At 44.5% G+C, this 24,635-nt stretch overlaps 1 protein-coding gene across 5 annotated transcripts in view; it reads right to left on the reverse strand.

Moving 5' to 3' along the window:
• The window catches only part of DOCK1 (dedicator of cytokinesis 1), a 645,511-nt gene extending 628,277 nt beyond the window's left edge, over positions 1–17,234 (reverse strand). For 2 of the 5 annotated variants that reach the window (XM_053305329.1, XM_053305326.1), the window contains exon 1: positions 17,074–17,231. In XM_053305329.1, the coding sequence (XP_053161304.1) occupies positions 17,074–17,119 (46 nt within the window). In that variant the 5' untranslated portion in view covers positions 17,120–17,231. Of the gene's footprint in view, positions 1–17,073 lie in introns of all 5 variants that reach the window. The other 3 variants (XM_053305330.1, XM_053305331.1, XM_053305327.1) reach the window with 2 other exon arrangements.
• Between the last annotated feature and the right edge of the window lie 7,401 nt (positions 17,235–24,635).

Consider the following 24,635-nt stretch of genomic DNA (forward strand, 5'->3'; position numbering starts at 1 on the left):
GATAGGTCCCTGAGGGAAGCAGAAGACACGGGTTCAAAGGGTGGTTGGGTGAGTGTGTTCAGGACCTTGTTCAGGCTTCACGATGGGAACCTATAAACGGGTGAGGGGGAGGCAGACTGGATGTCCCCTTGAGTAATCTTGTAATGTGTGGGTAAAGTGTGGACAACCCAGGAGAGAACAGGTCCAGAACTGACACCAAGGTGGAGGTCTGGCGTTTCAGGGTGCTAGGGAAGAGCTGCAACTGAAGCCCAGACTGGAGAGAAGCCAGGACCTTGGGAACTCCCGCCAAGATAGGGTCAGTGTGTTTTCTACGTGCCCACTGAGAGACGACTGACATGTGGCCTGTCAAATGTGATTGGTACCTGGGCATCTGAAGGCCAGAATAGTATCTTGGACGGGAGGGGGCATAGCTCCGAGCGTTTAGCTTTGCATGCTCAACTTCCAGGTGCAGAGTTGGAGCCTCTGGGTCTGGGTGAAGAAGGGGACCTTGTAAGAGGAGGTCTCCATCAGAGAGAGAGAGAGAGAGTTGCCAGGGCAGGTGAACTGACAGAGAGATACTAGTTCAAAGAACCAGGGTCTCCAGGGCCAGTGAGGAGCTATGAGCATCAGCTCTGCTTGTTCTATCATCAGCTTTCTGAGAACACTTGGGAGGATGGCTGATGGAGGAAAGGCATAAAGTAGAGTCTGTGGCCAGGGAGCCGTGAGGACGTAGTTCACTTCCGCCAGGGGAGACTGGAACCTGGAGAAGAAGAGCGGGAGGAAAAAGGTCCACCTCTGGCTGGCCCAGGTGTGATGCCAGCTGGCAAAAGACCTCTGGGTGGAGGCTCCACTCTGCTGGGTCCACCGTGTGCCAGCTGAGCCAGTTCGCTTGAAGGTTGTCGGCCCCATTGAGGTGTTCTGCTGTGACTGTGATGGTTTCCCACCCACTGGAAGAGGAGATCCGATTCCGCAATCAAGGACCGAGATCTGGTGCCTCCCTGATGATTGACATGGGACTTGGTGGTGATGTTGTCCATGCAGATTAGGACATGGAACTCCAACTGGAGGGGGTGTGAGTGCCACCTGGACCACAGAGTGCACTCTATGCAGGCCACCATGGATCTCAGTATGGTGTCCACAGGTCCATCTTCCTTTTGCTTAGGAGAGGGGATATCTTGTCTTTCCATTCCAGGGGAAGGGAGACCGATGCTTGGACAGTGTTGAATAATGCTCCCAGGTGCTGAAGGGACTGTGTCAGATGGAGGTGTCTCTTTTCCCGATTGATTAGGAAGTTGTGGTCATCTAGGCACTGAAGAGTCCTGTATAGGTCTCTTTGGGCTTGATGGAAGGAGGCTGAGCTGATAAAAAGATCATCCAGTACGAGTGTATGCGAGTACCCTGGAGGCAGAGGTGTGCAATTAATGTCACCATGACCTTTGTAAAGACCCGAGGGGCTGATGATAGGCCAAATGGGAGTGCTCGGTATTGGTAGCGTTTCTGGTTGTATGAGAATCTGAGAACCTCCTGTGGGCCGGGTGAATGGAGATACGGAGGTAGGCCTTTGAGAGATCCACTGATGTTGATACCTCCTTGATGGTATGAAGGGACTCCATCCTGAATTTCCTCTTTCTTATATATTTAGACACAGAATATTGCTGAGCTCACCAAAGCTCAAACCCACTGAAATTAAAGTTTCTAGCGAACTCTGACACCTTTTAAGAGAAATGCCTTCTTTACATTTAAAAATCCATGTTGTGTTTTTCACAAGAGTTAAGTGCTTGACTGTTCACAGCCTGATGCAGCTTCTGTTCACTTGTTTAAGAATATGAAATTGTATATGATGAACAAAATTATGACAAGTAAGACCACCAGGTATCCGGTTTTGCAAAGCTATGGCCTGTTCCCTTCAACACTGTGTAGGTCACCTACATGAAAATTTATCTCAAACGGAGGGTCTAAAAATCTCATTTTCATCAAACTCAAAACATACAACAGGAACTACACAAGGATGTGTCACATACAACTACAGAAGTACAAACAGAGATTGCATGGCAGAGTTTTAAATTGTCATACCTTAGGTAGCACCATACTTCATATAAGGGAGCATCATCCCACTGAACTAGGATCAGTCTGAGAAATGCTATTCCAGGTGCCACCACCATTTGATGCAAGTTTCTGTGGTACCAGAAATAGGTACTGTCATTGGTGGCACCTGATGTATGGAGCTGTCTCCTCAGAGAGTCTGATCAGATGCATTCACTAAAGCATCTTGGTGTCTAGTAAAGGATTGTTTATATTGCTTGGCATTTTTGTGTGAAATCTAATTATGATACTGTTATTTTCATTAATATCTTGAAGTAAAAGAGGTTTCGATATTACTAAAAGGAGGTGTTTACACTGAAGCATTGTGCTAGCAGTATAAACAGAATGTGCCAAAACACTGCGTGTGCATGCTCCACCTGAAACTGCAATTAGGAACATAGGAAGCTGCCATATACTGAGTCAGACCATTGGTCTATCTAGCTCAGTATTGTCTTCACAGACTGGCAGCGGCTTCTCCAAGGTTGCAGGCAGGAATCTCTCTCAGCCCTATCTTGGAAAAGCCAGAGAGGGTACTTGAATATAGTACATGACTGAATTTCAGCTATCTAGCCCTCTGCCAAGTGCAATATTACTACTGCACTAGCTGCACATAATCCATTTCTCAAGCCCAAACCATTTCTCAAAGAAATCTTTTTGCTTCCACCCGCTCTTTTTTCTCACCTCCATGCTTATCTGATTGAAGAACAAAAAATACTGAAGCTAAGAGTGAAGGTCTTCCTAGACAGTTATGCACAGCCACAGTATTCAAATAAATTACTAAAAGAAGTGTTTTGCAATGAGACAAAAAGCATCTACGGCCCAGACCATAACAGCAGCATCAGGTTGTTTTGCAGGCCTTAACAAGAATATCAACATGCAAGTGTTTCTTGTACACGGCACTGATGACATTCATCCTGTTAAGAAACAATGTGTTCCACCACCACCACCATTTTTGGCCCATCTTTATTCCTGCATATACTACTGCAGGATGTGAAGCTGAGTCACCCTTACAACTGCATTCTGTGATAATATTTATAAACAGCATTACAATGCCTTTTGTTCCAAGGCAATAATTTTCCTGGGTACATGCAGTGGATATCCAGGATGGTTTATAAATCCCACACCACAAGATTAGTTTAGCAGAGGGGAAACAGCTTTTCAGGGACATTTATACCCCACTACAGTATCGCACTGACAGCACAACCTTTCAATACAGATACAGTGAATAAGTTATTGAGATGTATATCACAACCAGTAAGTCTCTGGAACATGAGAGATTAGGAAAACCAGTCACGCACAGGCGTGTACAGCTCTAAAGGAAAGACTGTTCTTTCCTGAACTCCCAAGACTGCAGTAGAAATTACAAAACCAATGAATAAATTCAAAGAGTTCCACAGTTCTGCCACAAACTGATGCCCCTGCTTAAGGCCAGCATATGCATTAAAGAGAGGAGGGTTACAAATGGACTTTACTTTAAATTGATTTAAAATAAGCACAACCTGTTCTGTTGGTGCAACATCATAACTAGTAGCATTGTGCTGATGTGGCAAGCTGATCCAGGATATCAAACGGACACAGAAGCATAGGTTTATTCTGCTACAGCAACAGAAACACCATTGTCACGTGCGGCATAAAAGGACCCTATATTATTATTTGGCATCAACAGTCAGGTGAGTTTCTGTACATATTTAGACCACGAACATTTCCAGTAACCTAAATCAACTGGGATCTGATCTAGCATGTTTATATTACTTCTGTTTAGTAAACAAAACAAAAAGCTTACCATCTTAATTCCTAATGCTATATGCATACCTCAAACATTTTTCCCCAGTAGTTCAACATATCTGAAATGAAATTTTGATTGGGAAAGAGATTCAGTAAAGCACACAGCACTCAATCCTATGCATATCTTCTCAGAATTAAGTCCTACTGACTTCAGTGGCCGTCATCCTGAATAATGTGCACCATAGAAGAGGGGCAATTTTAGCTAATTCTCCGTTCCCCCTGTGCTACCTGAAAATATGACCAAGCCCTCAGGAACGTATGTCTGGAAGCCACAACGTATGTCTGGAATGGCCAAGGGAAGTGTAGGATTGCTGAACATTACAGAAATTTAATCCAGATTCCCAAGTAGTAGCCTTTTGAATGGCAGGAGTTGGAAGAAGTGCAGCTGTGGTCACAGAAATGGCTTCTGGCTCCGTGTCTGTGGGAAATCCCTCCCCCCTCTTTTGTTGTATTTTTAGAAGAGATTCTGAATAAGATACTTCCTACTGACTTGCAGAGATACCACATTTGATTGGACAATCCTGCCACTTAAATTAATGGGGCGGTCAGCATTTAGAGGCCCCTCAGGCCTGTGGGGGACTGGACCTCTGTCACAAAGTCCAGTCCAAAGAGCACGACTGGTCATGCCTGCATACAAGTCTGAACGGAGTCCGACAATGTAAACTGTTCCCAGGAGGAACGCAGCAGGACAGAGCCTGCCACCCAGACATGGAAAGCTCAGCAATAAATATGCTGATGACACTCAGATCTATTTTTCCATACCAGCTTCATCAGGAAACGGCATGATCCCACCTAAGTGCCTGCCTGGAGGTGATATTGAGCTGGATGAGGGATAACAGGCAGAAGTTGAATCCAAACAAGGCAGAGCTACTGTATGTAGGGGTTCAGGATCCGAGAGATGGTTTAGATCTGTCTGTTCTGGATAGGGTTACACTTCCCGTAAAAGATCAGGTTCGTAGTCTGGAAGTATTCCTGGATCCCCAACTCTCCCTGGTTTCTCAGATTGAGGCTGTGGCCAGGAGTGCTTTCTAACAGCTTCAGCTGATATGCCAAATATGTCCATTTCTGGAGACAAATGACATTAAAACAGTAGTATATATGGCGGTAACCTCTAGACTTGACTAATGTAATGCACTCTAAGTGGGGCTGCCTTGGTACAGAGTTTGGAAACTACAATTGGTTCAGAATACAGCAGTCAGATTGGTCTCTGGGACAACACGAAGGGACCACATAACACCGATCCTAAAAGAACTCTATTGGCTGCAGATACGCTTCCAAATGAAATACATAATTTATATGTTTCCGAACGAAATTTATAGGTTATTACCTATAAAGCCCTTAACGGCTTAGGTCCAGGGTACTTAAGAGAGCGCCTTCTCTGTTGTGAACCCTGTCGCCTATTAAGATCATCTGGAGAGATCTCGTTATGGTTGCTGCCAACTCATCTGGTGGGAATTCAGGACCAGGCCTTCTCTGTGGCTGCCCAGGGCTTTGGAACTCGCTCCCTGCTGAAATAAGAGCATCTCCTCCTCAGTTTGTTTTTAGGAGGACCCTGAAGATGTACCTATTTTCCAAGACCATCAACTGATACCAAATTTTTCAATCTTTTTTTTTTACCCCTGCTAACTAGGCGAAGAGGCACCTTTTACGGTGGTGATTCTCTTTATTTAGCAGGGGGAGAGTAACTGGCCATGTCCACCCCCAGCACAGTACCTCCAGTGACTGTTGCTGGTGTCTATCTTGTGTGTTTTTTAGAATGTGAGCCCTTTGGGGACAGGGAGCCATCTTATTTATTTATTATGTCTCTGTGTAAGCCACCCTGAGCCATTTTTGGAAGGGCGGTACAGAAATCGAATTATTCATAATCATCATCATCATTTGTTTTTATCTATTATGATTTTTATCTTTTTATGTATTTTAAATGTTTTATGTTATGATTATTTTTACTCTGTACACCGCCTAGAGATTTTGATATTGGGCAGTAATAAATGCAATAGATAGATAGATAGATAGATAGATAGATAGATAGATAGATAGATAGATAGATCTTTCTGGCCGGGGAGGAGGGGAAATTGGGTGGCGGGCACAGCAGAGACTGTGAGTCCTCCAGAATCTTCTGCGTGGGGGGCAGGACTGTGATTTGGTGTGTGCATGCCTTTGAGGCAACAGTGGTAGGGAAAACTACAGTGGGGTTAGCCACCGTGGGGGAGCCACCACCTCCCCCCATCCTCCTCTGGCTGCAGATCTCACTGGAGGAGGAAGACACCCATGGGGCGGTGGGAGGAGACAGCTACAGCAACCCAGCCAGTGAAAGCTCGGCAATCTTTCCATCCAGGGAGGGCGGGAAATGGGGTGGCAGGTGCAACAGAGACTGCACGCCCACCAGAATCTTCTGTGCAGTGGGGCTGGGATTTGGTGCACACGCGCCTTAAGAGAGAACAGTGGCAGGGTAAACTGCAGTGGCTAAAACAAGAAAATGAATTCTTGTGGCCAAGGAAAAACTGACTAGCAAACATTATTACAAAAGATGGGTCCAATGATGAATAAAGGCTCTCAGCACGTGAGAAGGAGGATTGGATGTGAAAGATAACAGCTGTACATCCCTTTGTTAGTAAATAGAGGAGTTGGTAATAGGTGAGTGAAGTCAGCAAGTTTCTTTCAGCTTTTCACCAAACAATAGTAAAATACAAAGATCCTTGTCTCTTCATATTATGAAAAATGCAGCAATACACCAACTGCCAATCCCCTAGTAATATACAGACATAGGCGTATCACTAACACATCTATGGCATCATCCTACAACTGATCAAAAAGTGAAGGTAAAGTGTGCCATCTAGTTGGTGTCGACTCTTGGCGACCACAAAGCCCTGTGATTGACTTTAGTAGAAGAATACAGGAGGGGTTCACCATTGCCATCTCCCACACAGTAGGAGATGATGCCTTTCAGCATCTTCCTACATCTCTGCTGCCTGATATAGGTGTCTCCCATAGTCTGGGAAACATACCAGCGGGGAGAAAAGGAACCATTCATTACTGGAGTGGGGGCGGGGAATCAAGTGGAAGGTAACGCTAGAAGCCTTTACAGCATCTACAAGGTTCTAATGCTGTGGAACAAGAAGATGTGGGCTAAGATCCACAGGATGGGTTGCATGTGTTAATTTAACCTGTCATTAGACTGAACAAGAACTAGACATTTATGGAAGATATGGCACTTGATAATTCTATATTTCTTTATACTGGCTTTTCTTACACATACTTTCAGTAGTAGGATAGATGATCATCTCTGAAGTTGCCTACAATAAGAAGCTTTTGTGCTTAAATTTAAGGATGTACTGAATGCTCTATAAATTTAAGATTATGCAGCTCTGTGAAAGAAATGTTTTTCATTTCCAAAGTTTAATATCACCAAAATATAATTTTAAATGGTCTTGTTCATTACATATACATTTGAAATACATATTCAGATGGCCCACATCCACGGGGGTTCCGTTCTCGCCTACAACCACGGATAACAAGGCCCTGAGTGAACAGATTTGGTGGGGTTAGGTTCCTGGAGTTTAAAAAGGCCCCCCAAAAAGAAAAAAGCTTTAAAAGGCAGAAATACAAGAAAGGAAACCATGCTCTCCAGGTCTCCAGATGTCCAGCAATGGACCCCAAAAACCCCAATTTCACCAATTTTCCACATAATTATTTTTTTTTAAAGAGCCACAAAATGGCTCTGTTCAGCAAAATGGTGGCTGGAAATGACCTTCGAGGTCATTTCTGGCCATCTAGGAACCACGGATTAGCAAATTTCAACTATTTTTCAATCTGTGGATAACAATGTCAGGTGTACATGGCATGACCATGGATACGCAAAAACGTGCGGGCCTGAATCACGGGTAACGATGCCACCCGTATAGTCAAAATGAATATATTCAATCATCCTTGAAAGCAAATTCAATGAAGCAGACAAGAAGAATACTTGTCCAAAATCTGTTTTCAGATCCAGATTTCAACAGTGAATTGCATAACAATGATAATGTCTATGTTCACTTAGCATCAAATTTAGTTTTTCTCCCTCTTAGCAACAATACATCTATTTTCAACTCCCACACCCTTGAAATTCATTAGAGACATGCCATATTGTAGAACACGATCATCATTCACAGCTATTCCAAGGAGGAAAAAGCTATTATAATGAGTGCTACTTTTTTCAAGATTACTGGACAATGGATAAAATTTTCATAACAGTGCAAATTAAAAAAATAAACACACAACAGTATTCTGCAGCAAGCTCTCTTTTTCTTTTTTAAGTCAGTAACTCAAAATTTAGCTAGTTTCAAAAACAAATTATTATAGTTTCAACTACTACAATTCTCAAACATAGTACTTGCTCCACAATGTATATCCTGAGGCTGTTCTTACAATCAGCCAAAATTGGGCTAAGGAAGCCAAACCCAATCTTAGCTGCTCATAAGAACCACCGGCAGCTGCTGGCACATCGGCAGCAAACCCACCTGTGCTCGCTCCCTTAACCCCATTTCCTTGCTCATGCATATCACTGGCTGCTTTTATCTGTTGCTATTGGGATACCCATAAAACACTGCACACTCGCATGGTGCATTATGGAAGTTCCAAGGGCCGGGAGGATGCATCCTGACTCCCAACCCTCCACACTGTTGGGGGCTGCATAATGCACCATGCATTCGCACAGTACATTAAGAGAGTTCCAAGGGCTGGGAGAATGCATCCTGTCCCCTGACCCTCTGCGCTGTCAGAGGCTGCCAGCAATCGTCTGGGAAGGCGATGCAGCCGCCCAGGGAGAAACGAGGGATCATCTGCAGTAAGCATTAACAGCCTTCCTCCCCATGCTCCCTCAAGCCCTTTCTCACTAATCATGAGGAAGGGCTCCCTATGTAATGAAAGTGATGCTACTGAAATTTCTGTATAGTGTTCTATGTGACCTCTATGAGGTTGCAGTTCATGGAGGAATGAAGTAGGGTGAAGAGAGATGTAACATTTTAAATGTGCTGGAAGCCATTTAAGTACACTTTCAGTGCCCTGATGGCTTAGAATGCAGTGACTTAGAAAGTGTTCAGGACATTTGCATCACACTTTAAAAGAGAAGTCTATCTCCGTCCTTTATGGACTTAGCTGAATCCATGCTCTCATCAATATGAGGATTACAAAGAGGAGATTGCTATTCTAATTCCCACTTCCTTTCACCACAGAAACTGAGCAGATCATTTATTTTTACTTATGTTTTTCATCCCTAGGCCACTGGCTACACTGAAATACATCACAAGCAGAATGCATCAGAGGATACCTGCATGTGGAACGACAAGGTTAGCAAAGCATACTTAAAGTGGCCAAAACTGAGCAAAAAATGTCACATACTGCAAGCACAAACTAAAAAAGACAGAGGATGACATGCCCTGCCCATAATGCAGGTGGTTCAAAACAGCTATGGGGCTCTCACACACAAGCCCATGGTGCTGCCAAGAGAACTGTTTTGGTACAGCTCACCTTACATAATTACAGAACACTCTTCATATGCATTATCCCCAATGCAAGAAGCACGCAATCTGGGATTGCACAAAGGTGAGTCAAACTTGAACAGCACCATACATGTATGTGTGTGTGAGAGTCCCGTAGTGGCACAAGCCATTCTGAACTGCCCACATTATGCTGCAGGGCAAATCAGCCAGGGATGCCAAGAATGTCTTCCAGTCTGGAACATGTCACTTGCAAATGCTGTCAATGAGAGGCAGACAGTGGAAAAGAACCACTTTTTAACATAATGGAAAGTTCAAGCTATTGTAGGGTTTTAGATCTGAATTACAGATACAGGAAAAACCACTATAAATGTCACTTACAAAACTGGCTTCAGGTTTACCAGCCATTCTGGCCTGGGAATATTTTTTAATAACTTTAATATGGTAATCACAAACACCCTAAGGATTGGGGGTGAGGATGAAAATCCCATTTTAACATATTCAGCCATTGTCTTCAGAGTCTAATGAAAAAACATTTCACCTTACAGTCTACTCAGTATCAGACTATATTAGCAACAGTAGGATTGCCCAAACAGTACTGCCACTGCATATAAATTAATGGTTTATTACCATGATCTTGTCGGTCTCTCCTCAGTTCATGTCATTCTAATAAAACAAACAAGCAAAAAATACTCAGACATGCCCTTGTACACGATATAGCAGGCAGCTTATCTGGATTGATTCCAACTATTTGACACCAATTACGACATTAAGAGCCTTACGTTAAAAGCCAAGCTAATCACATTTTCCCTTTTTATTAGAACTATTCAAGACTGCAATTATAGGACGATCCAGAAACCATTTAAGCCATCATTTTTCCACCAAGGAGGTGTAGTTCCACAGCAGGCCTTATTGGTACCTGTGATATTAAATTGAATACTGCCACTCTAATTGTCAATGCAGCTTTCACAATAGAAATGCTAGTGTAAGGACCATTATTGGTACCTGTGATATTAAATTGAATACTGCCACTCTAATTGTCAATGCAGCTTTCACAATAGAAATGCTAGTGTAAGGACCATTACCATTGTGCGCATACAGAATCATGTAACAGCAGCTTGAAATCTAAAACCAGACATTTAGGATTATGTATGATGAATTCCACTTAAAATTACTTGGGGACCAATTTGAGCAAATGAGTGTTTAGAATGGGACACAACCACTGCTGCATGAGTACATGCCCTTCACAAAAGTCAGCCATGATGCCACACTAATAAAAGCAGCGTAGGCCAATGCTCCTAACAACCACCACTGATGCATCAGCAAATATGTTTGTTGCACAGAAAAGAATTGAGAGGAAAGGCAGCCTCACACATTTAGGACTAAAAACACACACTCCCCCAAGCACAACAATGATCACCCTGGAAGCTACAGCTGTTGAAACCATGGAGCAAAAAGAAACCATGTAGAAGTATCTCCCATACCACTCAAGAAACATAATAACCAGCTCCCACAAGCTACAAGATGAAGGTGGCCACATTAAAATATAGCGGGCCGGTTCCCACGATCAAAAGCTGGGAGGTCCAGCCAGAGGAGGTCCAGCTAGAATCTGAGACCTGCCCATGTGCCCAAGAACTGGCCGTGTGTCCGCAAAAATTAAGGTAGGACAACAGGAAAGTGATTGTGTGTGCTGCAATCTGGGAAGGGTGGCACAGTCAACTGATATAGTTTACCCAGCATTTTATCTAAGGAGGAGACAAAGCACATCCCACCACGCCGTTCTACCCAGATCGTGGATAGTGATCCTATTCTTCTACCTCAATTTTTGCTAGCACACAACCAGTTCTCGGCAGACTATCCTCCTACCCAGCTTTTGATCATGGGAACCAGTCCAATGAACAGTTCAGCACAAGCAGCAGATCCACTGGCCTTTCCCCCTTAGCAACATTTTGATATACATATCAACCACCAATCATTTGAGAGGGTTTTAATACATATTTGTCTTTCCAGTCTTAGTCCCAAGTTGTTCATAGCACATGGAGGACACCTATGCACCATTTCAAGAGGGAATAAACACAATGCAACCAAAACTGTTTATTTTGCCAAGAACCACATTATTTTTGCCTACTGCATTCAGCATTAGATTTCCAAGAAGCATGTTCAGGAATTAAGTCTGCATTCTCCAGTTTGCAAGCCATATTTTAAATCATGGCACACACAACTTCATAGCAACTTAAGAGGCTGCCATTGGTCTATCTAGCTCAGTATTGTCTACCAGAGTGACAGAGGCTTCACCAAGGTATGGGGCAGGAATCTATCTCAGCCCTATCTTGGAGAAGCCAGGAGGGAACTTGGAAGCTTCTGCTCTTCCCAGAGCAGCTCCATCCCCTGAGGGGAATATCTTACAGTGCTCACATGTAGTCTCCCATTCAAATGCAACCAGATGGACCCTGCTTAGCTAAGGGGACAAGTCATGCTTGCTACCACAAGACCAGCTCTTCCCCCCACATCTGCCCACAATTTCTGATAGAAATGAAATTGAAATTTCAGACAACTACTCAGATTCAACCACCACCACCCCCAAAAAATTAAGCATCATAATTTGATCCTTTAGAGCAGGGATCCTCAACGTTGGGCCCCCAGATGTTCTTGGACTTCAACTCCCATAATCCCCAGGCCCAGTGACCTTTGGCTGGGGATTATGGGAGTTGAAGTCCAAGAACATCTGGGGGCCCAACGTTGAGGATCCCCTGCTAGAGCAACCCTTAACATTTCATGCATCAAGTCATACCTGAGCTCTGCAAAAGACGCTTATTTATGCAGGCAAGGTGTATCACAAACTTCCCTTCTACTTAAGCAATTATTTTGATGAACTAATCCACTTTGGATATTTACTCTTATCTGAAATGTTCTTCTTGCTGGGCAACATCTGGACTAGTTAGTCATCACTAAGCATCACTGAAATCAATGAAACAACTTAATCATGATTAATTCAAGTCTCCCTCATTTTAATGGGACTCATGGGGGGGGTCATGACTCGCTTAGTCTGGTTGTGCTCCATTATCTAGGAAAAAATACACACCACCAAAAAAATCTACACCACACACTTTTATCATATGGAAAGTCAGACCTACAGAAAGCATATTAGAACAGTATCGCCATTATCAAGCCACCTAATGGCGGAGCGGGGAAAGGACTTGACTAGCAAGCCAGAGGTTGCCAGTTTGAATCTCCACTGGTATGTTTCCCAGACTATGGAAAACACCTATACCGGGCAGCAGCAATACAGGAAGATGCGGAGGCATCATCTCATACTGCGCGGGAGATGGCAATGGTAATTTCCCCAAACTTCTAACTAAACTTTAATTAGGAAGTAGACACCACCTCAGGTAAACTGTTAAAACAGAAAACATCCAATGATCTCAAAGTAGTCAGTCCTGGATAAAAGACAATCATCATATATACTAATACAAGCACATATGTACCATATGTGTAGTTTGGCTCTAACTAGGCCACAACAACCCAATCCCATATTTTTAAAATGTTCCATTTCCCCCTGCAAACGTGGTTTTATGAACTCTCCACTCCATGGGGTTTGGGGTGTTTTTTTTTTACCATGTTCTTCTAGAATGCTCAATTTTTCATTCCTTTTGCTATGTAAATTACTTTGAGAAGCTTTTGTTGAAAAGTGGTATATAGTCTAAATAATAATAGTGAGGATGATCATAGATGCAAAATGCAGTGAGTTTTCCACATGAAGAACTGACATAGCCACTCTCATGATGTTATAATTCATACCTAGAGATTCATGAATCATTTACCATCAAAGCAAATGTAAGGAACTAAACACATTAGTTATCATGTCTGGAGGTTTTTGAATAAGAAAATTTTTCACTTGATAATAGGTGTAGAAAGCAACTTCAGTGTATCTCTGTAACACGGTTAGGAAGCATCATACAAAAGGGATAACTCACATGCTTTTGACCTTCAAAAAGGACCCAACTTAGATTGGCTAAACCCCATAATATACAGGACTAGAAAATACCCGCAATTAGAGCTCATCAAGACAAACCCCTGCAATTAAGATCCATAAAAGATCTGCAACAGAGAAGATAATACAGGTGGCACAGGACCTGCTATGACCCATCCAAACCAGAGACAAGAGCAGAAAGATTTCCCAAGGGCAGTTTGCAGAATCACTCTCCTTTCACAAAAGAGCAGGGTATCTAATCCCCTACATCCTAAGCAACAGAACGTTACTGTTCACAAAGCTTTTATATAGAACTATGGCATTCACCACCATCTGATCAGGAGAATACAATAACAAAAAGAACAGGGCGGGGGGATTGTCTGACCATGAGCAGAAAGAAATATCCAATTCACACAAACCAGCAACAAGTTGAGGGTCCTTTAAAAGTTACCAAAGCTTTAAACATCAATATTCAAATGTTACCCTGTGTAGAGGCCACTTTCCACAAGCAGATCCCACAGGAGTAGGTTAGAATTTAAACACCACAACTACCTTAGTCAGAGTCTAATCACACAGGTTCAACCCAACAGAAGTTACACCCATGGTTGGGAAGACCCATGCAATTGACTCCTAACCATGTAGTTGGCTCCTGTAAACGTTATCCCGACCCTTTAGGATCTGCTCATGAGAAGTGGTTCTCACGCAGCAAGGATAACACTTAAAGGGCCCATTGGTCTCCTGCAATTCCCCACACAAAGAGCTGTAGCACTAGCTGTTTACTCCACTACAGTGCAATATGCAAAATGAAAGAAGACAGAAAGCATCTGGACTAAGAGTTTGTCAAGGTTTGACACCCACAGAGCATTAGGCGCTGCTTTTAGCATAATCATTCTCAACATTTCTATAGCATGGTTTGAGTGCTCAAAGGACCTAACGGGCATTATCTGAGTTATCCTTCCAACAAGGGCAAAGCTAAATGTTACATCAGAGATGCACAAACACTCTCTCTCCAACCCCCTCATCACCATTTTTTTCATGAAAAGTGTGGGGAGGGCAATTGTGAATAGACAATCAACATTAGGGGAAGGTTAAATAACTCATCTTCTCCTCACTGCTATTCCTCCACTCAAACTCTTTCAGCTGTTTATCATGAAAAAAATAGATCAGGAGTTGTTCACTGAATATAGGAAGCTGCCTTTTCCCAAGTCAGATCATTGATCGACGTAGCTCAGTATTGTCCATGCTTCTACAAAGTTTCAGGCAGGAATCTTTCCCAGCTCTATCTAGAGATGCCAGGGATTGAATCTGGGACCGTCTTTATACCAAGCAGATGCTCTACCACTGAGCTATGCATCCATTCCACATGCCCATTATGCAGGGACCAGTTTGGCCAGTACGTATTAATATCCCTATATTGCGGATGGGAGAGTAAGGCTGCAGGTTGCTTCAAGGACACCTAGTCAGTTCTTAACTAAAATGAGATTTGATCTGGGAGTTTCGTGGCACACAGTCTACACTCCACACATTCATGACAAACACCAGAAGGACCCCAGTAAGGTTTTCCCTCAGCAACTATAGGTTCTGTCAAAAATCCTACAGGAATTGGGAGAAAATACAAGCAAGCGAGAGTGCTTCTTTTCCACACAGTACAGTGCAAGTGTATGCTTCATTTTCATTACACTGTGCTGAAAATTAATCCTATTCCTAGGACTGGAGAAGAGATTTCACCTACTCAAAGTTCAAGAGACCTGGGAAGCCCAAGCTGCCATACCCTGCTCTCAAGACAGCTGCTCTCTCCTTCGCTTATTTTACTTCTTTTCCTTGGCAAGATAACACAAAATGTCATCTCCCCAGGGAGAAGTGGAGTAACTTTATTATTATTATTATTATTATTATTATTAAATGATTTTCAAATCAAAAGTTCTCAAAGCAGTTTAAATGAGAAAAGAAGAGGGGGTGGGGACTTGTTTCAAAGTACAACTTCATTTGTGCTTCAAAATGAATAGGAATATTTGTGTAATATTCTTTTCTGTTCCAAGAGCTGGGGGTGGGTTTCCAAAATGATCACCTTTGCTATTTAAAGATATAATCTTTAGACACATTAATCAGTTCAAAGCCTTCTGATAAAGTTGTACCTCCAATGGGGCACTTTTTAAAAAAATCATTGTTTTTAATTTACGCATTTAGAAATCCACAGGTGGCAAGCCTGCAACAGGCATTTCTTCCCTTATGCTGGTCTGTGCCATTAATACAGATTGATTGATTGATTGGCATTCCTTCCCCTTTCTCACATAGGAGGGAAGGCCTCTTTTCCCAAGAGGTGCTGGCTACAATATGTATGATCTAAAAACAAAGGAAATTTTTTTATTCAGAACAATTTCTTTTTTCAAATGCAGATGTAATCATTAGAACTCATACAAGTAACCCAATAAGATTGCTTTATTAAAGTGACAGCCCTAATCCTAATCAATTTAATCTATGTAGAAGAGTCCTTTGAGCACTCAAACTATGGAGGTTTTCAAGGGCAGGGGTTCCTGACAGGGGGCAGAGCTCTCTTGCCTCCTCCTGCTGCTGCAATAGCCTACCTCATAACCATAACATTTGAATGTGCATATGCACACGCGTACATTCATACATAAACACACTAGTTTAAGTGTTATAGTTAGGCAGATGGGCTACTCCAGTCACTTGCTCACATCCACACTAAGCTACTTGTAAAAAGTCTTATTGAAATTAATGGGACAAGTTTACTTGTCCTATTAATTTCACTGAGAATACTCATGAATAACTTCGTCTGAATGTAAGCCAGTGACTGGAGTAGCCAGTGTGAAGTTGCGTGCACACACAGAAGAGGTCTGAAGGTTTGTAACTGAAGAGGTATATTTGTTTAAGAAGATTGAGAACCTCTGTAGGCGACCAGAGATAGAGGTGGGCTTGCAGGGAGATTCCCCTGCGCTTTGGTAAGGCACAAAAGCGATTCAGCTAAGAAAGGCAGAGAGCCCGGGCTGAAGGTGACTGCCGGACACAAAAGTTCTCTCTCTCTCATTCTTAGAAGGGGCCCAAAGAATCCCCTTTGCTGGTGGCAGGGCCGGCAGCTAAAGGGTGCAGAGATCTACATTTGTTGTACAGAAGAGAGGAGATCCAACACTTGAAGCAGGGCACGGAGAGCCAGCGAGATCCCAATTCCTGCACAGGATAAAGACTGCGGCTTTACGAGGATGCAGGCCCGCAGCTAGAGAAAAGCAAAACGGGGTGGAATTGGCTGCGGCCGCAGGGATCCAGGCAGGTTTGCAAGGCGAGCAGAGATCCAGGAAGGGTGGGGAGGCAGGCTCGAGGAGGCAGCCAAGGGACAGGAAAGCGCAAGCCTCTCCTTCCCCAGGAAACGCGCCTTCCAATGTGAGCCGCTCCACACCCCGCCCTTCAACCCGCAGGCCTTTCTTGGAGAGGAAGAGCCCGCTTTGTTTTCCTCCTGCTACGTCTCCCCAAGGACCGCAACTGCCGGGTCTCCCCGGCTGTGCTGCTCCGGGCAGAGTGTTGACGAACAATGAGCGCGAAGCGCGGGGAATGAGGCGGGCTCGTTTCCTCAGGGAAAGCCGGGCAGACAGGGAGGGAAACAGCAGGGAGAAGGCGCTTTGGCCGGGTTAGAACGCGAGGCTGAGCCACAGCCGCTTCTTCGCAGCCTGAACTTGGAAGGAAGTTCACAGCAACCCAAGTAACAGCGCAACAAGCGGGATGATCCCAGGGAAGGAGCCGAGAAGGAAAGGGGGGAAAGCCGCTCACCCACACCGTATTTCTCCTCACGCTTGGTGGGTACCCAACGCGTCATGGCGCAGGGCAGGTTGAGCCTGCCAGGCGCCGGGGTAGGAAGGCAGGGATGCGCGCGGCTGCGAGTCTACTAAGCCGCCATTTTCCAGCCTAAGTAGCCCGCAACGGGACAAGGAGGAGGAAAAAGTTTGCAGTCAACGGAGTCATGTGGTGCAGGCGGAGTCAGGGGTTTGGAGGCCCTCCCACCCAGTGTCCCTGCCTGAGAGGAAACTAGGCAGCAGCAGTAGGACGGAGGCTTGTGTACGCCGTGTGGTCGGTACGAGTCGAGGCCGGCGTTCGCGCGCCTGCTCCTGGGTGGGACCGGCTCCCCTCACCTCTCCTGCCAAAGCACTTGCTCACCCACCATCCCGCGGGACTGCTCTGCCTTGACAAAGCAAACGCTGAAACGTCGCACGGATGTATTTGTTGAAACCAAGAGATGTGTAACGCAGCCTGAGCCTCTGCGTGTTTCGTTGGGCGTCAGTCCTACGCCATGCAGCGGGACTTGCTTGCGATGCGAGCGAGTGTAAGGTTAGGTTAGTGGTGCTCAACGTGAGAGTCCCTGTAGTGGCGAACAGATGGAAAGCAGCAGGGCGCACCCGCCTAGGGCACCTCCGCACCGTACTTGCGAGTAGAGATACGGACCGTTACGAACAAAGCTAGACGACGTGGCCACATTAAACAAGACTAATTGGGAGGAAGTCCCATTTATCCTCAGTTGACGAGGCCGGTTCGTGGCTTTGCAAAGGCGCTCTTACCCCTGGACTTGCGCGCGAAGTCCAGGGCCTCCACAGCCCCTGGGGGCGCCCCAATCCTCTTTAGTCTGTTCAGGTGGTGTGGTCGCCGGCCGAGCAGGGGTGCGCGGGTGGGGCTCCAAAGGCCTTTGGGTCCAGGCTCCAAAATTACCTAGGTGCACCTCTGTCCGCGACACGTCCTTGGTAGTGGGTCCTGCCCTCCTCACCTCACCCTTCCAGTGGGCGCAATCCTCCCCGGCCAGGCAAAGAGCGTATATACATGTGGTTTAGATGCTCTGGTATTGGTCAAAGACCGTAATAAAGACTGACTGAGGACCAGTAACCGGAGTCTGTGCCTGCTCCTTTGCAATTGCCTCCGCTGCTTGGGAACCAACCTGACGGCCAAGGTTTTTGGGCGGCTGAGGCGAGACGTCAAATGCCACCCCCGCGACACACACACCACCACCCGCTTCGTCCACTGCCGCGTTTCAAGGGGGCGCGGGCTGAGGGGAAGAGACTGCTTCCTGGCACCCTGTTCTTATCACCCGCTCCTTTCGAGGCTTGCGAGGGTCTCGATCAGACCTTTGAAAGCCTTATCAAGAATCCACCAAGGGGGTTGCCAGGAGCGCCCACGCCGTTAGGCACTGGAGATCGCCCATTGTCCTTGCGCCGAGCTTTTGCAAAAGCTTTTAAGGGCCAGATTGGAAGGCTTGACGGCCTTTGCAAAGGGTAAAGAGACGACGGGCAGTTGCCAACAGCCGCTTCTCTATCCTCGACCCAGGCTTTCCCAAAGGCTTGCAGGAGTCGGATTGGGAGCTCCGTCCCATATGACTTTATACGAAGCCTCTGCAAGGCCGCCAAGCGAGAAGGGGGAATTTCCAGATCAGGCTCTATTCTTCCGATCTTTTCAAGGAGAGGTGCCAGGCCGAGGTTACTCGTCGACCCTCGTTAAGGCGAGGATGGGAAGCTGCCGACAGCCGCCCTCCTCTCCTACTTTGCGCTCTGCAAAAGTCTGCAAGAGACCAGGACAGGTCGCTGCTGGCAAGCAACCTTCTCTTTGACCTTGCCTTTTGGAACGCGAAACTAGGCCAGGAGACTGCTGGCGAGCGACCTCCCGTCTCTTTCCGTGCACCCAAAGGCTTGCTTTTCAGCGATCAGATTGGGGGCTCGCGATACAGCTAGAGCGCGCAGCCCCCTTTCCGTCACCTGATGTTGCTGGTGGCGGCGGCGGCAGAAGCCACTGCTTCTCTCCTTCACTTTGTCCCGCACACTCTGCCCCTTCAAGAAGCAGCTGCTGTCATCCCAGTGAGAGTTGGGCCAGCTGGACCCAGTCTTAGTACTGCCCAGAGGGAGAAGGGGAGAAAACCCAGGAGGAGTTGCTGGCAGTGGCGCCCCCCTACGCCTATTTCTCTCTGTGGCTTGGCAGCAGGAAGAGAAGGACTGGGGGAATTTATTGAAAGAGCCCGGGGAAAATCTTTCTAGAGTTGCCCGTGTGGCATGCGGACAAGTGCTCCTGAGGACCACTTGGAGGCAGAGCCTATGGGGTCAGGGTGGAGCCAAATGTGTGTGATAATGTATATTGCTAATAACTTTTTTAAAAACACACACACCTGTAAACAGATTTTATAGTCCAAACAATCTGAAACAAAGGTCTTCACTATGCAAAGACTGGTGAACTACCAGGGATGCAGCTTCTCGGCTAAGCATTTGAAAAGTTCCCTTTTATTTTACTGAATTCCTCCCACCAGATCTAGTGACCCATATCTTCAACCCCCAAAGCATATCTTTCCCACAGTCTTTCCTCCCCCCCCAAAAAAAAGTGAGGGCTGCAGAGTTGCTCCTCAAGCTTTCCCTCTGTCTGCATCTCTACTGGCTATATAGAAATAAACTTGAGATACACAGGCTATTTGTTTCCTGAAATCTGCCTTGAAAGGTCTCCCAAAATCTTTGAAATTAACCACCACCACCCTGCAAAGGCTGGATAGATGGATGTCTTGTCTGGATAACTGCCCAGACACTTAAAAGTAAAGGTGGTCCCCCCACATACATCTACATATATGAAATCTAACTGGATTTCCTTGATGCCTGGTTGGCTAGATAGCTGCACAGACAGATAACTGATACAGGCTACTGGAAGTATGCCCCAAAATCTGTTCTACTAAGAAGTAGATGGTTATTGACTAACAGGGAGATTACAGTAGGTATATTACAATAAATATCACTCCTTGTGTACCACTGAGCTTCTCAGTGATATATCATATGATCAATAATACTATAAGAGTCTATATTATATGGAATGTCTTTTTCAATAACCCTCAAAAGAAATACTTCCAAATGTTCAACCCTGATGGTACTTCTCAGACTGTTCTTTATAAATGTAAGAGTTGAAAGACGTTTCTAATGTGCCATCTGAAAGTGTCAGGAGGTATTTGTAGGCTAAATTTACCATATTTATACAAATAGAAGACGACTCTGAATATAAGATGACCCCCTTAAAAATAGAGGTTAAATTTAGGTTGTATGTACCCAAAAGAAAGAGGATTCTGGATTTAAGATGAATCTCTGATTTCTAACATCAAATAATTTAAGGGAGAAACTAGTCTTGGATTCAGGTAAATACTGAATATTTGTGATTACTTCATGGAACAAGTTGAAGTGTTCCAGTATGCAGTATATATACATCACACAATTGTAGCATTATTTGCACACAGACTACTTCTAGTACACTACTTCACAATTTTCTTGAACTATCATGTCTGCATTTTCAGGTTTGTAGGGAGTTTTCCCCCAGCATCTAGCAGCAGCAGCTTTTTCTGCTTTTTACAGTCCCACTTTGTGTTTTCACTCCATAATAAGAACTAATAAATGGCTTTAAGAATTTTCTTTCTGAAGTGCCAAAGCCTCTCCACCAAATTCTGACCCAAATATTGTAGGGGAAGAATGGCAGTTCAGTCCCCAAATAGAAAAGCAAAACCAGTTTGGTGAGAAAGCAGCAAAGCAAGAGGTCTTGAGACAGTTCTTTAGTATTGAAGAACTACAAGGATTTAGTTAAAGAAAAGGTTACAAACAAATGTGAAAAAGTCTGCAGCTTAATTCCAGCTGTAGATCATGGCTGAAGAGAGAGACCAAAACAAACAGCCATCTCTGGAGAGACAAAATGGAGAACAAAGAGGAAGAACAAAGAGGGGAGGAGTCCAGCACATTTATGCATGACCCTAACCCCAACACCTTCGTGGTCACTATGAGACATTGCAACTGGGAGCGGATATTGCCAGGGTCCTAGCTCCAACAAATATTTTATAATTGGGAAATCAAATTTGTCTTACAACGAAAAACTAGTCAGCACTACCCTATACCCAGCCTAAAACTGATTTGCTTTTCTTCACCTATTACACCTGTCTTTGATTTAAATGGTATAAATTCTGTTTGTACAATTACAATTAAACAGTAGAAATGAAATAATAAAGATATGCTTAAGTACCAAGAATTTGCTTTTTTGTTTCATATGCATGCCTCATAGCACTTACTACTGACACACAAGCTCTAGGCACACTATGCTCTTTAAAACAGTTTTGAAGTTGAACCAGCTTGAAATAGTTCTGGGAATTTGCTGAGGTGCTGAATGTTCCCAGTCCACTCTCACAGAACTACAATCGCCAAAATCCTTTCAAACTCATTCCATTTCAAAAATGGTTTTGAAAAATGAAGTGGGGCTAGAGCCTTAGTCGCAATCATTTTAGATCTCCATCATTAGAAATAAAATGCACTTTATTTTTTAAAAAATGCATGTGACCAGGAACTGAACCAGTTCCTTATGTGTGCAAAACCAATTGCTGAACTTTGTTTGCCTGAGCTGAAACCAAACTGAAACTACTTCCTTTGCAGCTGAACCTGAACCTGAACAGAACTGAAATATTTAATGGTTTGACTGCCTGGTTTGGCAATATTTATACAAACTTCAAGATGATGATGATGATGATGATGATGATTGATGATTAATTCAATTTAATTCAAGATAATGTGTCTAAACTGAGATTTGTTTCTGGAGGCAATCAGAATTAGTGTTGGCTGGCTGGCTTGCTCAGGGCCCTCCTGTAGTACAGAGTATGTGAGCTTGTACTTTAATTCTAGGACCTATAGTTGAGATATATTTATGGTTCCATTGATATGCTGCCAAGCAGTTGCTTGAGCAGAAGTTGTGCCAATGTTAATTTAATTTTAAAACAAAACATCTTAAATAGTTTTCTGGCATGGCAAAGAACAGCTCAGAAAGAAACATCTCTGAAGGAATTTCAGGTAAACAGTTCCTCCACACGTTTGCAAAGATATGGTGCATTGCACATTGTCAGTAGTTCAGATTGCTATGGTAGGATAACTTGCGCAATGTACATTTGCTCCCCAAAGTCACTCTTATGTAGTGTACACAATCATTCCTATGTGGAAAATAGTGTTTCTCAGTTTGATTTGCTTTCTTTTAAACTTCACAGGTCATCATTCTTACTTAAAACATAGTTTCTAATTGAACTGGGATTTATTTTGTCATCATTATCCAGCAGAACATTTTTCCAGAAACCTCCTTTATGCTGACCTATCCTGCAACTCTCCTGCCCCTCTAATGTTTGTCTCTGCTCCCCCAATCAGAAATGTCTCACCAGCCCCATGCTTGCTTGCCGCCTGCCTCATCATCACCATCTACTGATCGCCACTCAGTGAGTTGAGAGAGCTGTTGGGCATGAGTCATACTGTCTGCTTTATAAGCTGAGATGTGGTCGATGGATGGATGGTGCTGTAAGCAGGCACATGATATTTGCCCCAAGGCAAATGGCTTATTTGGAAACATCCCAGTGTTGTCAATGGCCAGCCACCCCTGTTAACAGATGAGATTTAGGCACAGTCCTCCTGGTCAAACCACCCAGAAGCTGAGGGTTAGCAGAAGCAATGGGCCCTGCCAGTCTCTCAAGTGGACAAGCAGACCAGCTACCCATGCCTCTTGCCCTTTCTCTCTGGGCAGCAGCTAGAATTGTGTCCATCACTCTCAAGCCGGTGTGGTTACTTCTTGCAGTGGGGAACAGAGAAAAGAAAGCAGCAACAACAGAAAAGACCATGTCTAGACCCGGGGTGGCCGACCTGAGGCTCTCCAGCTGCTGTTGGCCTACAACTCATAAGAACTTAAGAACAACCCTGCTGGATCAGGCCCAATACCTGTCTAGTCCAGCATCCTGTTTCACACAGTGGTCCACCAGATGCCTCTTGGGAGCCCACGGGCAAGACATGAGAGCATGCCAGGAAAGGAGAGCTGGTCTTGTGGTAGCAAGCATGACCCTTAGCTATGCAGGGTCCATCCTGGTTGCATAAGAATGGGTGACTTGATGTGTGAGTTCTGTAAGATAAATCCCCTTAGGGGATGGAGCCACTTTGGGGAGAGCAGAAGGTTCCAAGTTCCCTTCCTGACGTCTCTAAGATGGGGCCGAGAGAGATTCTTGCCTGCAACCTTGGAGAAGCCACGTCCAGTCTGTGCAGACAATACTGAGCTAGATGGACCTATGGTCTGACTCAGTATATGGCAGCTTCATATGTTCCTCCTGCTGTTGCTCCCCTGCAACTGGTATTGAGAGGCTTCATGCCTCTAAGGCCGGAGGTGGCCCACAGCCACCAAGCTAGTAGCCATTGATAGAGCTATCCTCCATGACTCCCATCATCCCTAGTTTAATGGCCATTGTGGTTGGTGATGATGGAAATTGTAATCCCCTGGTCTAGGTGCATTGAAAAGATCTAATGTTTAGAAAAATACCAATGCATTTCAAGAAGACATTTCCTCAGGACCACTAGTGAAACAGCAAACTTCTGCATTGCCTGTGTTTTATCTAGCAGAGTGGAGACATATCCACTCTCTCCTTAGGCCCTGTCCTCCGTGCTGGATCACCCATAGAGAAAGGCAGCTGCTCCTTGCCACTGTCTATCACTGGCCCACCTGAGCATCAGCCACCTGGCACTTGTGCAGGACCCAGTACCACTACCACTCGGAAGAAGAGGGCAGACAAGTGAGCAGAGGTAGCTGCTCCTAGATCTCCATCCTCACTTTAATGAATGCCAGGTTGGTTTTATTGGCCCTAATTTGTGTGTTTTGTATTGCCTCTTTCAATTTTTTAGTTGTCTCTTTCAAAGGAAGCATGCTGATAGGTCTGACTGATACAGCAATATGTTGCCCAGTCCTAATTGCAATGAGACTTTCTCCCAAATCAATATGCATAGGAGTGCAGCCTCAGATGTTTAGTATTTAGGTTAGGAGCAATTCTGTAACACTTTGTACAAACATGCTGCATGTAGTTCAGCTGCTGCCCAGCCAGAAACACATCTGTCTTTTTGTAATAACTTTGTTAGGAAATGACAGCATTCTCCAGTTTTCTGAATGCAATTTGATTAAACCTGCACAATGTTCACCTTCAATTTAGACTGAGGCATTTGTCGTAACTGTGGATTTTTTTTAAAGTCTGTAAAAATCTTAACTTTTGGTATTGCCTCTCCAATATAACTATATAATAGTCTTCATCAACATGGTCAGACCTAAGAACTCACATTAAACCACAACTTAGAACACGTTAGAAAACCAGCAGATATGTGAAGAATAACTTTACACTCTTCTGAAAAAGCTGAAAGGGGGGGATACCCATGGAAACCTTTCATGCTAAAAATGGATAATGTTTTCAGTGGGGGTGTGTGAAACTATCGTTATAACATCTTTGGATAAAAGTTCTCTACTTATCTGTACTGGTTTGTTTGGGTTCTCTTTGTAGAATCGGGAAT

Source organism: Hemicordylus capensis, chromosome 3, assembly GCF_027244095.1.
Source record: "Hemicordylus capensis ecotype Gifberg chromosome 3, rHemCap1.1.pri, whole genome shotgun sequence".
Lineage (NCBI taxonomy): Eukaryota > Metazoa > Chordata > Lepidosauria > Squamata > Cordylidae > Hemicordylus > Hemicordylus capensis.